This window comes from Papaver somniferum, chromosome 6 (genome assembly GCF_003573695.1).
Source record: "Papaver somniferum cultivar HN1 chromosome 6, ASM357369v1, whole genome shotgun sequence".
NCBI classification, from domain to species: domain Eukaryota; kingdom Viridiplantae; phylum Streptophyta; class Magnoliopsida; order Ranunculales; family Papaveraceae; genus Papaver; species Papaver somniferum.
This window is the reverse complement of record NC_039363.1, coordinates 131,254,050-131,274,735: the sequence shown is the minus strand read 5'-3', so window position 1 is coordinate 131,274,735 and position 20,686 is coordinate 131,254,050. Positions and strand designations below refer to the sequence as shown.

The window sequence follows — 20,686 nt, the reverse complement described above, 5'->3', positions numbered from 1 at the left end:
CGACTAGGAGAAGGAGATGTAATTGTCATTTTAAAGTATATTATAAATATGAGTTCATAAGGTTCGGGATTTGATTCAAGTGTCGACGCCGATAGGAATGGTCATTTGAGAAACATGTTTTGGGCAGATGGTGGGTCAAGAGAAGAATATAAAGAGTTTGGTGAGGTTATTTCTTTTTACACGTACCACATAGCTGGTGAACCAGTATGATATGTCATTTTCTCCATTTGTTGGGGGTAAATCACCATAGAGTATCAATATTATTTGGATATGTGTTGGTAGAAAATGAAGATACATTTTTTTGTATGGTTATTTACATAGTAGCTCGATTGTATGTCTGGATGTGCTCCTCCTGCAATAAAACTGACCAAGCTAAACCTATGCAAAATGCTATAAAAGTCATAGTAATTATTTACACATTACATATACATTGGAAAAGATTGTATAAATTCTCAATATCCATCGGAGATTAAAACAAAATGGTTCGAATGTTACAGAAGTATGAGTTGTCTGAAAATGAATGGCTTAAAGTATTATATGACGAATGGCGTCGTCGGATACCTTGTTATCTAATAACTGTTTTTGGGATAAAATGCAATCTACACAAATAAGCGAGAGTATGACCTCATCTTTCGATGGATACCTTGGTCCCAAGACAACTTAGAACAGTTTGTAGAGCAATATGAACGTGCATTGAGGGATAAGGTGGAGAAAGAGATTCTAGCTGATGCAAAATCGTGTTTCAAACTGATTCCTACTATTCCATTTTTTTGAAACGGAAAAACAAATGCAGGTAATGTATACTTTGTCAAAGCTTTAAAAGTTTCAAAATGAAATGACCTCGAAAATATATCGTGAACTTATTAAACAAGAAGAATATCCCCTCAGAACATTTAAGTATGTTAATCATCCACGTGTGTGGATCAAGGGAATTGATGAACAAAAGATTCAAAACTGGATGAACTTCGATATGATTTTTTATTCAAACAACTGCGAGGTTTCCTTATTTGCCGAATGTTTGAGTTTGAAGGGATATTATGTCGAAATGATCTTAATTGAAATCTAGGTTTTGTTGCTTGATTTCGATGTATACTTTTTGTTTCTCTAACATCTTGATGTGATAATAGACTACACAAAACAGGAAGAGAAAAAAAAATAGCAGTAAACCTACATACATGAAGTTCTCTCTCATTTTTTATCACAATTATACTGCCACGTTTTTGTTATAGTTATACTGTCACGTCAACTAAGTGGTGAATAGTGTGACGAACGCCGAAGGGACTAGCATTTCTGATTTTCTTTTACACAATTTGTTTTTTAAATAATATTAGAAAAATTATTATTACCTAACAGTTTTTATCGATTGGCTAGTCAACTTGACGAGGACCCCATGAAAATTCCTAGAAACTGGTAGTGTTAATGATCATTTTAGTGAGACCTGCAATAAAGCATCCTTTCAAAGAAAAAGTAAAGCATTATTTTCCACCTACCTACTCCTCCTACTCTCCTAGTTTATGGTCCTTTCAGCAGCTTCCTAGCAGCTTAATTTGATGTTTCAGGTCTGAATCAGATCTTTGGTCCAAGAATAGCCGACTCCCACTCAGTCCCTACTACTTGACAAGTTTCACCAACTAAACAAGTTTGAGGTTCTATACGAGACATTTTTATATTCCTTATCACCAACTTTTTGTCCATTAAAAAATCCTTATTAGCTGGTAGATTCTTTCTCTGTCTTCTTCCCTTTCTAGCTTGATGACTTTCCGACCTTACAGACTATATAACGAAGCTTTTATCCATCACTGCTCTTCACCTACTTCTCAACAATTCCTCCCAAATCTCTCTATCAATCAATTTCACCTCTCAATCTCAATCCCAATCTTTTTGTAACAATGGGTGTGAAGCTTTATGGAATTCCTTTGTCGACACCAACCGCAGTTGTAATGACATGCCTGGCCGAGAAAGAAGTCGAGTATGAGCTTGTCCCTGTTAATCTCTCCACAGGAGAACACAAAACCCCAACTCATCTCGCAAAAAATGTATGTTTGATTACTTTTAGTTATAACTTCAATTTTTTGATGTTACAGACACTATTTACCTTACTTAAAGAGTGTTCGTGATTTAATCGAATTCTTAGTTACAGTCCTCAATATCTATATTTTTAATTATTTTGTTCGTGATTTAATCGAATTCTTTCGTTTTTTCTTATCTAAAAGCCATTTGGAAAGATTCCAGCCTTGGAAGATGGCTCCATCACACTTTTTGGTAAGTTTCTCTCGATTCAATGTCGTCCAGAGACATGTGCATAAGTTCATACGTTTTTGCTTTACTACTGAATATGTTCATCGACAACACTAATATGACTAAAATTCTAACTTGAGCAGAATCTCGAGCAATCACGGCGTACATATCCCATAAGTACCAATCCGGTACAGACCTGTTCAGACATGACAACATCGAAGAAGCAGCCATGGTTGGAGTATGGGTAGAAGTGGAATCACAACAATTTAGCCCTCCTATCGCTTCGATTATCTATGAAATTTTAGTAAAGCCTTACACTGGCCAAACTACAGATCAATCAACTGTCGATGCCAATGTTGTGAAATTGAGTTCGGTGCTTGATGTTTATGAAGCTAGATTGAGCAGTTCAAAGTACTTGGCATGTGATTCTTTTACTCTTGCTGATCTTCATCACATTCCTTACATTCACTACCTCCTCAAGACTCCTCATGCGGATTTAATCACTTCGAGGCCTCATGTTAACGCGTGGTGGGAGGATATTTCTGCTAGGCCATCGTTTGTTAAGGTTGCGGAACAGGTGGATGCTATAATTGCTAAAGCTTGATTTACTGAGAGATGTTCTCTTTGTTTCTTTTCTTTCATCCTCCTTGTCAAGTTATAAATTAAAACACTATGTTGTGTGTGTTTGTGTTTTTCTACGCTTCAAAAATGAATGTTAATGTTGTGGTGATACATTTGAAAGTATGATATTCCTTATTAATGGGATTGTGGTGACAGAAATGCAAAATGTAAATTCAGTGGGAATATAGTACGTGTGACGCGTTGGTTAAATCAATCGAAAATGCTATTTCCCGCACCTTTTACCACACTACTTACCAACTCGGATGACGTGTCACCACAACGTAAAACGTGGGAAAGAGAAAGGTGTTCGGTCAAACGATACTAGCACACCACGTCATGCTTTTTCTTTTTCATTGTTTTTTCTCTCTCAAACTTTCCCTTCTCTCTTTAACATTTTCACAAAAAATTCCCAATTCCTCTGAAACTCTCTCTCCTTCTTCTTCTTCAGGTTTTTGTTAAAAAGCTGTTTCATCTAAGAAAAACTTTCATCTTCTTATCAAATCTTTTATTTTTAAGGGAGTGAGTGAGAGAAATTTTTTATATCAATTTTTTTATTTTTAGATTTATGCAGTCATCGGATACTGGTGGTGAATCTGATGACGATGATGGTGTTAGTGGTAGTTTTTGTACAACTTGTATTATCATCAATTGATTCTCTTCCTAAACTTCTTATTACTGATAGTAACATATTCCCTTTATCCATTTTTATCTGTCCTAATTTTTACTTTGGTCTGTCCATATTTATCTGTCCGCTCTGTTTATAGACATATTTTTCCCTTAAACTATCAAATATAACCTTCCTTTTTTATAATTATAAAATAACTTTTTAATATAAACTTAATTTAAAATCATAAATATCATCACCATATATAAGGAAAAAATCCATTCAATATTTTTTTATATTAATGACCATTCTTTTTTTAAATAAAAACATTTATAGGTAGTTACAAAATTCCTAATATTTCTATTTATTCTTACATTTCCTAAAACAATAATAATATTCAAATTAGAATTTTTAACACTAATAATTTTAATTTTGATAATACTGTAATATTAAATAGGTTAGTCAATGGCTAGTAATGACATTTTATAGGATTTCCTTAATATCTTGACAAATTCAAAGCGGACTCTTAAAAATGGACGGAGGGAGTATATATTAACAACCCATTCACACCTGATACCACCACCATTATTATCATCATCAGTAGCATGATCAAATCAAAATCATTACCATCTTTAGTCTAGACATACTTATACAAAACCCATCTTATTTGATACCAAGTCCTAAGACTAGTAATTTTGAATCTAATAATTGATTTTTAAATTCAAAAAAAGTTTGTGTGTGTTGGTTCTTCTGGCTCTTTTGATTTATGACTATGTTTGAGCTTTAATTTTAATTAATGCCATTGTTCTTATATTAATCAAATATGAATAGGGCAATGGTGAAGTTCTTGTTTATTGAACCTGATTTGTTGCCAATCGATTTTTAGACTTATAGGTAATACCAATCCATAACCCATATAGCAAGGGTGATTTGATTTAGAATTTTATGATCTGGGTTTGAGCTTTGAACGTATTGTCATGGAGGTGTCCGGTGGGAGCAAAGAAATTAGAATTAGGGGAAAGAGAAGAAAAGGAGAAATAAATTAGAAGGGGAAGAATTAATATATAAAGACAGGAAAAAAAGAAACATTACACGTCGAAGAGAAGGCAGAACAATATTTGACCAACTAAGGTTACAAGTCAGCTTGAGCTGTGAGTAGAGTGATAAAAGGAGTGAGGAATTGCATTACCGTCAATCTATTGTTTGTATTAGGACAGTGAAAAATGACAGTTAATAGTTTCTCTTCGAAAATGATATATTTCCCCATCCCCTTCCTCCGCTTCCTTCCCTCGCCTATGTGTTATGCATGTATTGGTTAATCCAATAATAATGGGATCCCCTGCTAATCCCAAACCAAGGATCAAACGCAAAGATCCATGCCACCTAATGGTGGAAGAGAGTGGGAGGGGGAAGTGTAGCAGCTTCGCTCTCTCTTTTACCTGACAGTTACATGAGCTGTTATTAATTGTAATTATTTTTAGCTGTGAAGTTTAGTCACTCGGCTGACTCAGTTTAGTCGGGTCTTTCTTTGTTCTTGTATAAAAGTCTCAATCTTTTCTGGAAAAATATAGAAAAGATTAGAGCATTCATCCACCGACTTTGTGCTTCTAACATGGCATCGGAGCAATCTCTAATCACCAAAACCTAAAATCCAAAATCAACAATTTTTTCTTTCAATTTTTCTTTAAAAAATTTCAAGACTTTCATCATCTTTTATTAAATTTCTCATTACTCAACAATGAATACATCAGGATTTTCTACTCCAAACCCATTGAAGGTTAATATTTCTCCTCCAACAAAGAAGGAATGGTGGGAGTCGTTTTCTTTTGTAGGTACGGCGGGTGAATGTTTCGTAAAGAAGTTAAACGCTTTAAAGGAGAAGTTGAAGGTGTGGAATAGAGATGTCTTTGGGAGCATTGATAGGGATTTAGACACGACTCTTGCCAAGTTGAAAGAATTGGATGATCTAGATGATAATAGAGGTCTTACCGAAATTGAAAAAGACATGCTAGTGACGACTAAAGTGGATTTTGAGGTGGCTCATCTTCGTCAAAGCATAATGTTGAGACAAAAGTAAAGAATTAGATATTTTAGAGATGGTGATCGTAACACCATACACTTTAATCGAGTGGTGAAAGGTCATAGAGCTTTTAACAACATCAATAACCTTCATATCAATGGACGTTGGACCGGGAACAAGGAAGAAATCAAGATGGGTATTTCAAATCATTTTGAGCTAGCGTTTAAAGAAATTTCAAAAAATAGTCCAAGAATCAAAAATATGTGCCTAAAACGTATTGATGAGAATGCAAGTATTTGGTTGGAAAGACCTTTTAGTGAAGAAGAAGTCCAGAATAAAATTAAAGACTTGGGAATTGATCGTGCTCCGGATCCGGATGGATTTCCTATGAAGTTCTTTATTTTTTTTTGGGATTTCCTAAAAGAAGATCTGATAAGGGTTTTTGAAGAATTTCATGACCACAATGTTCTTCATTCGTCATTGATTTTTTTTTATTGATCTTATCCCTAAGAAGATTGGTGTAGAGGAAGTAAAATATTTTCGGCCAATTAGCCTTATTGGGAGTGCGTATAAAATCATTTCAAAGGTTTTGGCGGAGCGTTTAAAGGTATACCTTCCTGCTCTAATCTCAACAACTCAATCTAGTTTTATTAAAGGAAGACAAATTATTGATAGGGTATTGATAGCAAACGGATGTGTGGATTCTAGAATTCGTCAAAAATTACCGGGGTTGGTTTGCAAGCTTGATTTTGAAAAGGATTTTGATAATGTGAATTGGAACTTTTTAAATGAAGTCTTATTCAAAATGGGGTTTGGGGGCGTGGATTAACAATTGCTTAACATTTTCAAAATTCTCGTTTCTTGTTAACGGTTCGTCTTTCAGTTACTTTGGTAGTGAAAATGGACTTCGTCAAGGAGACCCTATTTATCCTTTTCTTTTTACTATTGTTGGTGAAGTCTTAAGTTGTATGTTGAACAAATCTCAAGAACATGATCAAATCTGGGGTTTTTCATTCAAGGAGGGGAGAACAAAAATAAATCACTTGCAATTTGTCGATGATACTATCATTTTTCTTGATGCTAAGAGAGAAAAAGTTGACGCCCCTCGTTACCTTTTTCTTTGTTTCGAGTTAACTTTAGGTTTGAAGACAAATTTCTATAAAAGTAGCTTATTTGGGTTCGCGGTCGAGGATGAAGTTTAAAATTATGCTAACATGTTAGGATGCAAGTATGCGAGTTTTCCTAGCATATATATTGGCCTCCCTTTGGGAGACAAGGTAGGAGGCACTCAAAAATGGGAAAAAATACTTGAAAGTTGTGGAAAAAGAGTTACTACATGTGTTTGAGGGTGAAAACGGTTTCTGCTGATTTCAGTAATTTCGGGCATGTGGGTGAGAAACGAGTCTAAACCCTAAACAATGTACTGCAAGGGAGTACTTTAGATTCGAGAGATCAATCTGTAAAAATCCGGCCTAAACCAAGAAATGGTCGTTCCAGAATTTCTTCGGTCACAAAGAGGAGGAGAAGGGTTGGTTTTGGGAGGGAAGCGAAGAGAGTGTTGAGACCAGAATAGTTGATTCTGGAAGAGTAGTTGTTTTGTGACTTGTATCAGAAAGTGGGAAGCTAACAGATGGGAAAGCTGGCAAACGTTTTCTGAATGTTGTATGCTCCTGACCAGAACTTGTTGTTCAGTGGAAATAGGTAATGCATATTTATACAAGTCGAAGTGAAACGTACTCTGGTCGCATTAAGAAATGGAAAATGGGTGAGTAGGGAGGAGGTGGTAACCGGTAATGCTTGGAATTGATGTTCCATAAAAGAAAGTATTTCACCATTACTCCCTGTATTTACTAACCGCCTCATCCTTATGACACTTTATTATAACGAGCATAGTGTACGCCGCACGCTGCAAACCGCCAAACCAATACCCAATGATCATCCCCCAGTTTGTGACATGTGTTGATGTCTCGAGTGTTTTCGTGGAAAACATGTAGCATGTTGTTTTTATCTTGCAAGTTGAGCTTGGGAGACTTTCCGGCTCGGTGGTGACCTTCAACGGTCGAGATTTTGCATCTTAAGAGGAAAGTAGTCGTTGATTATTGCAACCTTTCGTTTGGTAGCCAGTGGCATGAAAGTATGATCAGTATGGCTTTAATGTGGCCCAATTTAGGCGAGGCCAAAATTTAGGGTTTTGGCTTTGTTTGGGAGCGAACAAACTAGGGCCAAAGGTTGTCATGCGTTAGCTGGTAACCTTGGACGTCTAAGATCTGCATCTTAGATGAGAAAGTGGCCGTTGATTGTTGCAAGCCTTCGTTTTGGTAGCCGCATAGGGAAGGCCGACATGGTATGGCGCGACAAGGTTATTGGCATGCCATTTGGCACATGTGGCATGGCATTCCTTGGCGCGGTTTGGCGTTGCCAAAACTAGGGTTTTGGGTCAAAGGTTACCATGCGCTGTTTGGCGACCTTGGGCGGCTAGGATTTGCATCTAGGATGGAAGGGTGGTCGTTGATCGTCGCACGCCTTCGTTTTTTTAGACGCATGGGGAAGGCCGGCATGGTATGGCGCGGCAAGGTGGTTGGCATGCCATTGGCACATGTGGCATGGCATGCCTTGGCGTGGCCAAAACTACGGTTTTGGGCCAAAGGTTACCATGCGCTGTTTGGCGACCTTGGACAGCTAGGATTTGCATCTAGGATGGAAGGGTGGTCGTTGATCGTCGCACGCCTTCGTTTTGGTAGCCGCATGGGGAAGGCCGGCATGGTATGGCGCGGCAAGGTGGTTGGCATGCCATGCCTTGGCGTGGTTTGGCGTGGCCAAAACTAGGGTTTTGGGCCAAAGGTTACCATGCGTTGTTTGGCGACCATGGACGGCTAGTATTTGCATCCAGGATGGAAGGGTGGTTGTTGATCGTCGCACGCCTTCGTTTTGGTAGCCGCATAGGGAAGGACGGCATGGTATGGCGCGGCAAGGTTATTGGCATGCCATTTGGCACATGTGGCATGGCATGCCTTAGAGCGGTTTGGCATGGCCAAAACTGGGATTTTGGGCCAAAAGTTACCATGCGTTGTTTGGCGACCTTGGCCGGCTAGGACTTGCATCTAGGATGGAAGGGTGGCCGTTGATCGTCGCACGCCTTCGTTTTGGTATCCGCATGGAGAAGGCCGACATGGTATGGCGCGGCAAGGTGGTTAGCATGCCATTGGCACATGTGGCATGGTATGCCTTGGCGCGGTTTGGGGTGGCCAAAACTAGGGTTTTGGGCCAAAGGTTACCATGCGTTTTTTGGCGACCTTGGACGGCTAGTATTTTCATCCAGGATGGAAGGTTGGTTGTTGATCGTCGCACGCCTTCGTTTTGGTAGCCGCATAGGGAATGCCGGCATGGTATGGTGCGGCAAGGTGGTTGGCATTCCATTGGAACATGTAGCATGGCATGCCTTGGCGCGGTTTGGCGTGGCCAAAACTAGGGTTTTGGGCCAAAGGTTACCATGTGTTGTTTGGTGACTTTGGACGGCTACGATTTGCATCTAGGATGGAAGGGTGGTCGTTGATCGTCGCACGCCTTCGTTTTGGTAGCCGCATAGGGAAGGCCAGCATGGTGTGGCGCGGCAAGGTGGTTGGCATGTCATTGACACATGTGGCATGGCATGCCTTGGCGCGTTTTGGTGTGGCCAAAATTAGGGTTTTGGGACAAAGGTTACCATGTGTTGTTTAGCGACCTTGGATGGCTAGGATTTGCATGTAGGATGGAAGGGTGGCCGTTGATCGTCGCACTCCTTCATTTTGGTAGCCTCATAGGGAAGGCCGAAATGGTGTAGCGCGGCAAGGTGGTTGGTATGCCATTGGAACATGTGGCATGGCATGCCTTGGCGCGGTTTGGCATGGCCAAAACTAGGGATTTGGGCCAAAGTTTACCATGCGTTGTTTGGCAACCTTGGACGGCCAGGATTTGCATCCAGGATGGAAGGGTGGCCATTGATTGTTGCAGCCTTCGTTTTGGTAGCCGCATGGTGAGGCCAAGGCCAATGGCGCGGATGGCTTGGCATAGTGGGGCCAAGGGTTTGGTACGGACGTTTTGGCATGGTGGAGCCAAGGCAAGCTGCGGTTGGCTTGGCATGGCGGGGCCAAGGATTTGGCATGCCATTGGCGCATGGTGCGGCTAGCATGGTTGGGGCCAAGGCAAGGCGCGGTTGGCTTGGCATGGAGGGGCCAAGAGTTTGGCATGCTATTGGCGCATGGTGCGGCTAGCATGGTTGGGGCCAAGGTAAGGTGCGGTTGGCTTGGCATGGCGGGGCCAAGGGTTTGGCATGCCATTGGCGCTTGGTGCGGTTAGCATGGTTGGCATGCCTTGGCGCGGAGATGTGGCTGGCATGGTTTTCCATTGGAACAGTGGTGCGGCTGGCATGGTTGGCATGCCTTGGCGTGGAGATGTGGCTGGCATGGTTTTCCATTGGCAAAGTGGTGCGGATGGCATGGTTGGCATGCCTTGGCGTGGAGATGTGGCTGGCATGGTTTTCCATTTGCACAGTGGTGCGGCTGGCATGGTTGGCATGCCTTGGCGCGGAGATGTGGCTGGCATGGTTTTCCATTGCCACAGTGGTGCGGCTGGCATGATTGGCATGCCTTGGCGCGGTAGCATGAGAATTAGGGTTTGGCATAGATGATGTTGGTTAGTGTTAAGGGTTCTTCCGTGGAACATGACACATAAAAAATGGTACCCTGGTAATTCTTACGTAGGAATGCTGATCGATTCAATAAATATGCTAATGGTCATAGTGACATCATGTCAGTTTTACGGTTTTACGATTTTAACCCTAATCTAAAAACCACCATCAACATTAAGTCCCCTGCTTAGCTCGGAACAGGAGCATTGTTGCGAGGTAAGCATAAGATGGTGACGGGCAAGGACAAAAATATAAACGACAAGTCGTGGAAAGATGGTCAGGAATATCCGACTAACCTTTTTCGAGAGGTAAGGAGAGTCAATGATTCTCGTGTTTGGCGGCCTTGCGTAGATTCTATTCGTGGTGTAGACCGTGAAGTGGTGAGATGAAGATCGTCGTCTTAGTCTGGCTATGCATCACCTTGTCTGGGTTAGGAAACATCATGACACTGGCTTGGCGAGTTGTCGTTGTTGGTGCGGCAAGTCCTGGCGCGGACGGCTTGGTATGGTGGGGCCAAGGCAATGGTGCAGTTTGGTGAGTTAAAGCATGCGGACGGCTTGGCATGTGGGGCCAAGGAAATGGTGCAGTTTGGTGAGTTAAAGCATGCGGACGGCTTGGCATGTGGGGCCAAGGCATGGCGTGGTCTTGGCGAGGCAAGCATGGCGGACGGCTTGGCGAGGTGGGGACAAGACAATGTCGCAGTTTGGTGAGGCAAAGCATGTGTGGACGGCTTGGCATGTGGGGACAAGGCATGGAGGGGTCCTGGTGAGGCAAGCATGGCGGACGGCTTGGCGTGGTGGGGCCAAGGCAATGGCGCAGACGGTCTTGGCATGGTGACTGGTCTTCGCGGGCCCGGTTGCCTCTTTTCCTTACTTGACTCAAATAAGAAGTCATTTCCTTATTCAAACCCCCAAGTATCACGCCTATAAAAGGAGGGCCGACCTCTCCTTTTACTTCACACCTATATTTTTTTTTTATTCTGGCCGTGTGGTAATAGTAAAGCGGACGAGCGAATCCCAGGTATGTCTTCCAACACTTCCTCTTTAACTTGTTTTTTTTTTGTGTTAATGCAAACCCTAGCTGTAGGCGTACCTTTTCGTGAACTTGTAGAAATGTTGTCCTTCTGCGTTGGTATGAATCCTAGCCGTAGGTATGCTTTGCACGAACTTGTAGTAATATTTAGGCGTGAATACCGTAGTGATGCTGGCCTCCTCAATTACCGTGCAAAGTAGGCATGCATGAGCTGGTAATTGTCATTCCCTTCCCGCGAAAACCTAGATTCTAGGGTTTACTCCTTTTTCCTGGTGTGACCGTGTGTATGGATCCCGTGGTGGGGCACGCCTTCTCGGCCGGGCGCATATTTCCCGCTGCAAGGTACGGTCTTGGCATGAGGAGGTGATGCAGGGTCTGTCAGTCCCCATTTCTTTGCCTATGTGCATTATGACTTTGAAAAAAATTGGCTTGCGTCCAGGATGGATCTCATGTGTCTGATAAAATAATTTCCATGCACTTTCCGTAATATTTTCTCTTCGTATTGTTCCATTGTAGTTATTTCGAAGGTGGAAGTAGTGTGAGAGAATTTTCATTAGGATGTCATTTGAGAAAAGTTCTGTTGTACCAAAATATGTTGGAAATTCCAAGCCAAACATAGATGATGAGTTCTTTAAAACATCCGCCATGATTAGGAGAAATCATCCCAAGTATGTGTTGATTCTTCTGACTGGTCCGGAAAGTGAAGGAGAGGCCCGGTCGGTTCAGCCAGGAGGTGTAATAAGGTTTTGTCTTCAGAGGAAAGAGTATCATGATTTTCCTATTGACTTTGAAATCTCTGTGAGTCCGTTGCGTCCCTTTGAGAAATGGATGAGATTCATGATAAGCCAGGAATGTGTAAAAGCCAGTTTGACCAATGCGCAGATCATTGATGCTATCGCGGCTTCCGCAGTACTTCAAATTAGGAAAGATATTCCAGGCTTGGTTGCTTTTATTTCCAGATGGTATCCAGACACTCACACGACCATATGCAGGTGGGGTGAAATGACTATCTCCTTAGAGAGCGTGGCCGTGTTGCTGAACCTTCCTGTAATAGGAATCCTCGATGTCAAATTGTCTGCAGATGAATAAGAAATGCGCGCCGCTCTGGTTGCGAAATCAAAAGGATTCGTTCGGAAAGAAAACGAAACGAGGTGCTTCTATGGCTAGTGGGTGTCTCATTGGTTTCCCGATGGGCTGGAGACGAATCAGAAGAATAGTACGCTTCATGTCGCGCCGTTCTTGGATCTTTGGTTATCCAGAGATATTTTCGATGACGACTCGGGTAAGAAGGAGATAAGACAGGAACTTATCAAGTTTGTCATAAAATTGGAAAAAGGTGTCGTTCTCCCTATTGGCGACTTGTTTCTTGGTTCTCTGTACACACACTTGGATCAGCTGGTCGCGGACATGTGCGCTTCAAATGGTTACATGAAAGTGGATTCATATATTCATGTCGCCTTTCTCCAAGCATGGATGTGGGAGCACTTCGAAAGGTATGCTCCAAAACCGTTGTCCGTACTTCCCGAGTCTTGGAGTGACTCTAGGATACTGTGCTGGTCGAACAGGCACCCAAATTGGTTCGAACCTGGTTGGATTCCTTGAAAACTCGCACATGGTCAATTTTCGTCCATGGGATCCGGTGCATGCGTCCATAACTCAGATCATTACCTTTGTTCCTGCTCCGAGCATGTATTTGTCTTCTAATAAAGAGGATATGAGTGTTGGATATATGGTGTTCATGCGAAGCTGCACGCCCGGTTATGTGCCGTATTTCTTTCGAGGATCTTGCAAAGCAGTCTCTTACAATATCAATACGGCGGCTCGACATATGGGTTTTGACCAAGGGGTACCACTTGTTTATCAGCTGGTTGTTCCAGAAGTCTCGTTGCCAACTGTTCTTGTGTCGGGTAAAAGTATCCCTTTCCTGCTTGCGGAACGAAATCCATCAACAACCTCCAAATATAGCATATTTTGGCAGGATGATTTTATCGTTTTCCATGGATTCGTGAATGATGTGGTAGAAAACCGTCGCGGTAAGCCTTCTCCTGCGGTTTTAGCGGAGCATCCACTGCTGAGGGATCCTTCTTTTCCCAAGCGAAAATCCGTTAGCCCGAATGCAGATAGTCCCCAAGTAAAGGAGCGAAGATCTAAAATCCGTGCAGATGGTTCCCAGTCAGTTTTGATAGCCCTACCGACTTTCAGTTCGTCCAATACGCGGGTACGTGTGATTTTCCTCTTGCCTTTAGTTGGATCGTGTATATCCTTGTTTCTTTCCTGAGTATCCGTCTTTGTATCTTGCCTAGGGTCTCAGCAGCATGAACCCTTTACCAAATTTGCAAGTAGTCAGAAAACATCCCTTCTCGAGACGGAGGGTGGCGGTGCTGAGCCTATCCGTGGAGATGGGGAACCCGAAAAGGATGAAAGCTCAGATTTCAGTGATGGAGAGAGTAGTTCTTCCGACAGCAGTGCTGAATCTTCCTCTATCCAGTCTAAAAGCGAATCAGTGAGTCTCTCGCATGTTTTTTTTTCCTTTCTCATTGGAAAATATCTAATCCGTGATGTCATAGTGAAAAGCCTTTTCTGAAGATGGCCCTGAGACGGAGACTGGTGGTGATACAACTTTATCTCTAATTGTGGTAGCCGCACCGAGCAACCTTGAAATGGATGTTGATCGAGATGAAAACGTCGTTGTGACTCATACAATGGAGAGTACTCCAGTGGTCGCAGGTGCAATTGTCGTTAGGAATCCCTTTTTGGTTGCTGATGTAGACGCGGGTGCCACTTTCAACCCTCCATATATGGTTCCTTATCCGGATCATGTGTTGATCGTGGGATTTAGCGTTCCAGCCAAACATGCGGTGCTATACACCAAGATATGGGAAAGCTACGGACATATCGCCATGACCAAGAAGGTTACTAGTCGATTTGCGTTGGTTAAGCGTGTGGAGGAAGCTTTTTCTTCGATTGAAGACATGTGCAGCATGACCGGTATGGTATGGCACGACAAGGTGGTTGGCATGCCATTGGCACATGTGGCATGGAATGCCTTGGCGCGGTTTGGCGTGGCCAAAACTAGGGTTTTTCGCCAAAAGTTACCATGCGTTGTTTGGCAAACTTGGACGGCTAGGATTTGCATCCAAGATGGAAGGGTGGCCGTTGATCGTCGCACGCCTTCGTTTTTGTAGCCGTATAGGGAAGGCCGGCATGGCATGGTGCGGCAAGGTGGTTGGAATGCCATTGGCACATGTGGCATGGCATGCCTTGGCATGGTTTGGCGTGGCCAAAACTAGGGTATTGGGCCAAAGGTTACCATGCGTTGTTTGGCGACCTTGAACGGCTAGGATTTGCATCTAGGATGGAAGGGTGGCCGTTGATCGTCGCACGCCTTCATCTTGGTAGCCGCATAGAGAAGGCCGGCATGGTGTAGCGCAGCAAGGTGGTTGGCATTCCATTGGCACATGTGGCATGGCATGCCTTGGCGCGGTTTGGCGTGGCCAAAACTAAGGTTTTGGGCCAAAGGTTACCATGCATTGTTTGGCGACCTTGGACGGCTAAGATTTGCATCCAAGATGGAAGGGTGGTCGTTGATCGTCGCACGCCTTCGTTTTGGTAGCCGCATGGGGAAGGCCGACATGTTATGGCGCGGCAAGGTGGTTGGCATGCCATTGGCACATGTGGCATGGCATGCCTTGGCGCGGTTTGGCATGGACAAAACTAAGGTTTTGGGCCAAAGGTTACCATGCGTTGTTTGGAGACCTTGGACGGCTAGAATTTTCATCCAGGAGGAAGGGTTGCCGTTGATCATCGCACGCCTTCGTTTTGGTATCCGCATAGGGAAGGCCGGCATGGTATGGTGCGGCAGGTGGTTGGCATGCAATTGGCACATGTGCATTGGCATGCCTTGGCGCGGTTTGGAGTTGCCAAAACTAGGGTTTTGGGCCAAAGGTTACCATGCGTTGTTTGGCGACCTTGGACGGATAGGATTTTCATCAAGGATGGAAGGGTGGCCGTTGATCGTCGCACGCCTTCGTTTTGGTAGCCGCATAGGGAAGGCCGACATGGTGTGGCGCGGCGCGGCGCGGCAAGGTGGTTGGCATGCCATTGGCACATGTGGCATGGCATGCCTTGGCGCGGTTTGGCGTGGCCAAAACTAGGGTTTTGGGACAAAGTTTACCATGTATTGTTTGGCGACCTTGGACGGCTAGGATTTGCATCCAGGATGGAAGGGTGGTCGTTGATCGTCTCACGCCTTCGTTTTGATAGTCGCATGGTGAAGCCCGGCATGGTGGGGCCAAGGCCAATGACGCGGATGGCTTGGCATACTGGGGCCAAGAGTTTGGTACGGACGGCTTGGCATGGTGGGACCAAGGAAAGGTACGGTTGGCTTGGCATGGAGGGGCCAAGGGTTTGGCATGCCATTGGCGCATGGTGCTGCTAGCATGGTTGGGTCCAAGGCAGGGCGTGGTTGGCTTGGCATGGTGGGGCCAAGGGTTTGGCATGACATTAGCGCATGGTGCGGCTAGCATGGTTGGGGCCAAGGCAAGGTGCAGTTGGCTTGGCATGGTGGGTCCAAGGGTTTGGCATGCCATTGGAGCATGGTGCGGCTAGCATGGTTGGCATGCCTTGGCGCGGAGATGTGGCTGGCATGGTTTTCTATTGGAACAGTGGTGCGGCTGGCATGGTTTTCCATTGGAACAGTGGTGCGGCTGGCATGGTTGGCATGCCTTGGCGTGGAGATGTGGATGGCATGGTTTTCCATTGGCACAATGGTGCGGATGGCATGGTTGGCATGCCTTGGCGCGGAGATGTGGCTGGCATGGTTTGCCGTTGGCACAGTGGTGCGACTGGCATGGTTGGCATGCCTTGGCGCGGAGATGTGGATGACATGGTTTGCTATTGGCACAGTGGTGCGGTTGGCATGATTTGGCCCGGAGATATGGATGGCATGGTTTTCCATTGGCACTGTGGTGACGCTGGCATGGTTGGCATGCCTTGGCGCGGTAGCATGAGAATTAGGGTTTGGCATAGATGATGTCGGTCAATGTTAAGGGTTCTGCCGTGGAACATGACACATAAAAAAAAGGTACCCTGGTAATTCTTACGTAGGCACGCTGATCGATGCAATAAATGTGCTAATGGTCATAGTGACGTCATGTTAGTTATACGGTTTTACGATTTTAACTCCAATCTAAAAACCACCATCAACAACATGGAATGGAAAAACAATAGCAGGAGGAGGTAAGTTAACTCTCATCAATCGAGTTTTAGCTAGTCTTCCCATTTATTATCTCTCTATTTTTCTTGTTCCTTGCTCCATAACTAAGAAAATTGATAGAGTTGTGAGAAATTTCTTATGGGATGATCAAAATAAGAGAATTCACAATATTGGTTGGAAATTGTCTTCAAAACCAAAAGAAAAAGGTGGTCTTGGTATAAGAAGAACTAAGCAAGTGAATTTGGCTTTGCTAAAAAATGGTGGTGGCACTTCGGCGCAGAGAAAGATGCGTCGTGGAGGAAGATCATGGTTGAAAAATTTGGCGAAACATTTACCGGTTGAGAAACTCTCCAACCCAAAGGATCTAAAGGTGGTAGCTTGTGGTTTAATATCTATAAAGAGCTTGAAGATTTTAATAAAAGTATTAGATAAAAGATTGGAGCGGGTAAGGAAACTAGATTTTTGGAAGATTCTTGGCTTGGTGAAGGAAGGTTATGTGATATGTTTCCTTTGGCGTATGAAGCTTCAAGGACCAAGGAGTTTGTGGTGGCTAGTATGTATGACGTTAGAGAAGGTGGTGTAAGGTGGAAGTTTATGTCTAGGAAAAGATACTCTTAAGCCATTTCAAGAGAAGTGTTGTCTGTATCAAATCTTCTTTCTTCTATCTCTATTCAAGAAGGGGTTATGGATACCCGAATTTGGGTTGGTAGTGATCATGGTCAATATACGGTTAAGGATGGAATTAAAGTCAACGCCGATCAAGGTGAGTCGAATTATCCAACCAATGTTGTTTGGAGTAAAGTACCCTCACAAAATCAATTTCTTTATTTGGATTCTTTCTCATGATCGAGTAATGACGGAGGATAAACTTTTCAGAAGAGGTATGAATGTCTTTAGTGTATGTCGTTTTTGTGAGGAAGACAATGAATCAAGTATGAATTTGTTTTATTGTTGTTGGAGAATTCGGAGAATATGGGGCTATCTTGTTGAAGGGTGCCAATTTGGATGGTCATACGTCCCTAATTAATGTCATTACATCTATGAAGACTTGGAAGTTTAATTGGGGAGACGAAAGACTTAGTCGAATATGAAATGACGAAAGACTAATGTCATTTCAAGTGAAGCGTCATTAGAGATATCAAATTACAAGCGTTTTTTTTTTGCCGAATCAAATATAAAAATGTTGGGGAATATGGTGATCTCTATATGGGATTTATTATACCGTCCTCTGTCATAAAAAAAATTTGTGTTTTTATTTGGGTAGCCGAATCCCCTTTCAGTTTCCATTTTTTTGTTCGGTTGTAATCATTGGGTTAAGGTACCCCCCTTAAGTGCCTTCTTTCAATGAAATTTCTTTTTGACCGATAAAAAAAAAATATTTCTCCTCCTGCAAAACTTAACTCCACTAATTTCGTTCTCTGGAAATCTCAGATCGTTCCACTGTTAAAAAGCTTAGATCTATACAAGTATGTAAATGGATCTATACCAGTGCCACCTGAATTTGTTCGTGATCCAACCACTCAAGATCCAATTGAAAATCCAGATTATCTGCAATGTATTCATCAAGATCAACTTCTTCTAATTGGCTTATTTCATGTTTGTCTGATGAAACTCATTTTTCAGTTCTTGGTAGTACATCGTCTTTAACTGCTTGGGAAAACATTAGAAAATAACTACAATCCTTCTGTGAAATCTCGTCTTATGCAACTCAAGAATGATCTACAGCATCTACGCAAAAGGAATGAATCTATGCAAACTTATTTCAGCCGTGCTAAATCAATTGCTCACCAACTTGCTCAGGTAAGTCGTCATGTTCTTGATGAAAATTTTGTATTTCATATCTTGAATGGATTACCATCAGAGTTCAACGCTTTCCGCACATCGATTAACACTCAACAGCTTAAAGTCTAGAATCAATTATATCGAGTGATCTGCTTAGTATACTTTTAAGTGAGGAGAATCAAATTATTGATTCTCCATCCGATGTCCCAATTGCATATGCTAACATTGCTCACAACACCACAGCCTCATCAGATTCATCAAATTCAACCTATTCCCCATGTTATTCTCATTCTAGAGCTTCTTCTTATAGGAATTTTGGACATCCTCGTGGTGGTTTTCGATCTCGTGGTGGTGGTAGAAATTTCTCAAGTTTTAGAGGCGGCAGATATGATCGTAGTAATGTATATGGTGGTTATATAGTAGGAAGATATGATCGAGGTGGTTGTGGTGGTTATGGATCTAGACACAACAATTTATTTTCCCGACCATCCTGATCATCAGTTGTTTGTCAAATATGTATCAAACCTAGTCACCTTGCACCTGAATATATATTTAGGTACAATAGAAGTGTTTCTGACTATTCTCAAGCTCACAATATCTACTTTGATGATGGCTATTATGAAAATTCATATGATGATTATTGGAATCCAGATCCTGAGGCATATGTAGTTTACAATGATGATTATTCTTCTTATTTTCCTCATAGTTTTAGTGATAATCAGACACCAGATTCTGTAGCCACTCCATCACATTACTAATGACTTGAGTAGTCTCAACCTATTAGAGCATAGCTTTGTTGAACCCGCCAAGTGTTGGTATGTCAAGTTTTGTTGTCCTATTTTAGTATCAAAACTCATCTAGAGTCGTTTGATTAAATACTAGATCCAACTTTGTTTAGGTTAGACTAGAAATTCTAGGAATATTGAGACGTACAATTATTACTCTGAAGACCTGAAGAAAGTGAAGAAGTAACGACTACAATGACGACATTATCCTTTCTCTTGAGGTTAATAATATTGGCTTGATCTTTTTTCCATTCCTAACATATATTTCAAGTCGGATTATATTGAAAACATAACATGCGAAGATGTATGATACTCTAGTGGTTAGACTTGATCATGAAATTATGATCAAAGTGTCAAGGAATTTATTGAATTACGAAATATAACGGTTATCTTTTGAACTTCTTAAATATGACACGACATATTCACTGTATATAGTTGTTGGATTATGTGTGCAACATATAAGTATGATTTCACCCTAGGAAACAATGTTTTATAATGTTTGTTTAAAGGAAGTACATATATGAACTTGTTTCATAATAGAAAGAAAATCATGACTGGTCAGGTTCTTTATTGAATATTTTTTGAATGACCAATATAATATGACAAGGTAGAACATATCTTAACTTGTTGAGATTTATGGTATAACCGGTCATAGTCTATATAATATAGCTAGTTGTAATAGGTCACAAGTAACATTGGAAATCAAGGTGTAACCGATCACAAGCTATACTGGAATACAAGTTGTAACTGGTCACAATTTACTTTGGGATCTAAGGTATACCGGTCACAAGATGAATTGGGAAGTTAGTTGTAATGGTCACAAACTACCTTTGGGAAGCAAAGTTTAACCGATCACAAGTTACTTCGGGAAGCAAGGTGTAACCGGTCACAAGCTACTTTGTGGAGCAAGGTATAACCGATTACAACATATCTTGGGAATCATGTTATAACTGGTCACAACATACTTTGGAGTGATTGTATAATTGGTTCCATGAAAAACCAAATTTCCATGATCCACATATTTCTTCATGATGTAGTTGCTAGTGTTGGAAGGATGTGATTTATGTTTGTCACTATGCCAGCTGAAGTGAAAAGTATAATTCAAATACTGTCTATTCGATGTGATTGATGCAATGTGTCCCTATGCAGCCCAAATTAGCCATTGGGTTGTTGTAGGAAATGCAGATATGGAGATGCCTCAAGATGCTGAGCCAAGTCGTTCCAGCCCATCCAACCGTTCGGCCGAATTCATTCAGATAGATAGCCCCTGCCCAACCCCGTCTAAATGTGGTCCCCGATCTTAGAGGACATCATCCCGATTGACTTGGAGCTGAGCATGAACTGTGAGTCATGGTACCTGAAGCTACACTCAGCACCAGTAGATGTAACTGAATAGGTAACTTGGTGAACAATCTTTTGGTAATGAATCTTTGGGTTTATAACTATTAAGGGGTTAAATTCGGACTTAGATTTTTTTTACGCTAGTGACATTTTGGTAATGGGATTGGGATGAATCATTTCTTATGGGTTATTTAATGTTTGGTACCCATCAAATGTCCAATACCTAGCTTTGGTACCCAATGTTTGAAATATTAAGGGTTGGTTCCTTGACCAACTGTTGACCGTCCAGCTGACTCGTTGACCTAACAGTGTTCTTATTTCGGTGACAGAATTTGTGTTTTTACATTATTAGCCTCAACAATGATAACAATGGATATAATTA

The 20,686-nt window shown here is 42.2% G+C and overlaps 1 protein-coding gene across 1 annotated transcript; it reads left to right on the top strand.

The window, feature by feature from the left end:
- Positions 1 to 1,751: 1,751 nt before the first annotated feature.
- On the top strand, positions 1,752 to 3,073 carry LOC113289326 (glutathione S-transferase F13-like). Its single transcript, XM_026538558.1, has 3 exons — positions 1,752 to 2,036; positions 2,214 to 2,262; positions 2,382 to 3,073. The coding sequence occupies exons 1-3, from the start codon at positions 1,890 to 1,892 to the stop codon at positions 2,840 to 2,842; spliced, it is 657 nt and encodes a 218-aa protein (XP_026394343.1). The 5' UTR covers positions 1,752 to 1,889; the 3' UTR covers positions 2,843 to 3,073.
- The last annotated feature ends 17,613 nt before the right edge of the window (positions 3,074 to 20,686 follow it).

Coding starts and splice junctions, on each gene's coding strand:
- LOC113289326 (XM_026538558.1), top strand. CDS start 1,890: ATGGGTGTGAAGCTTTATGGAATTCCTTTGTCGACACCAACCGCAGTT. Junction 2,037..2,213: donor CAACTCATCTCGCAAAAAAT/GTATGTTTGATT, acceptor CTTATCTAAAAG/CCATTTGGAAAGATTCCAGC. Junction 2,263..2,381: donor TGGCTCCATCACACTTTTTG/GTAAGTTTCTCT, acceptor TAACTTGAGCAG/AATCTCGAGCAATCACGGCG.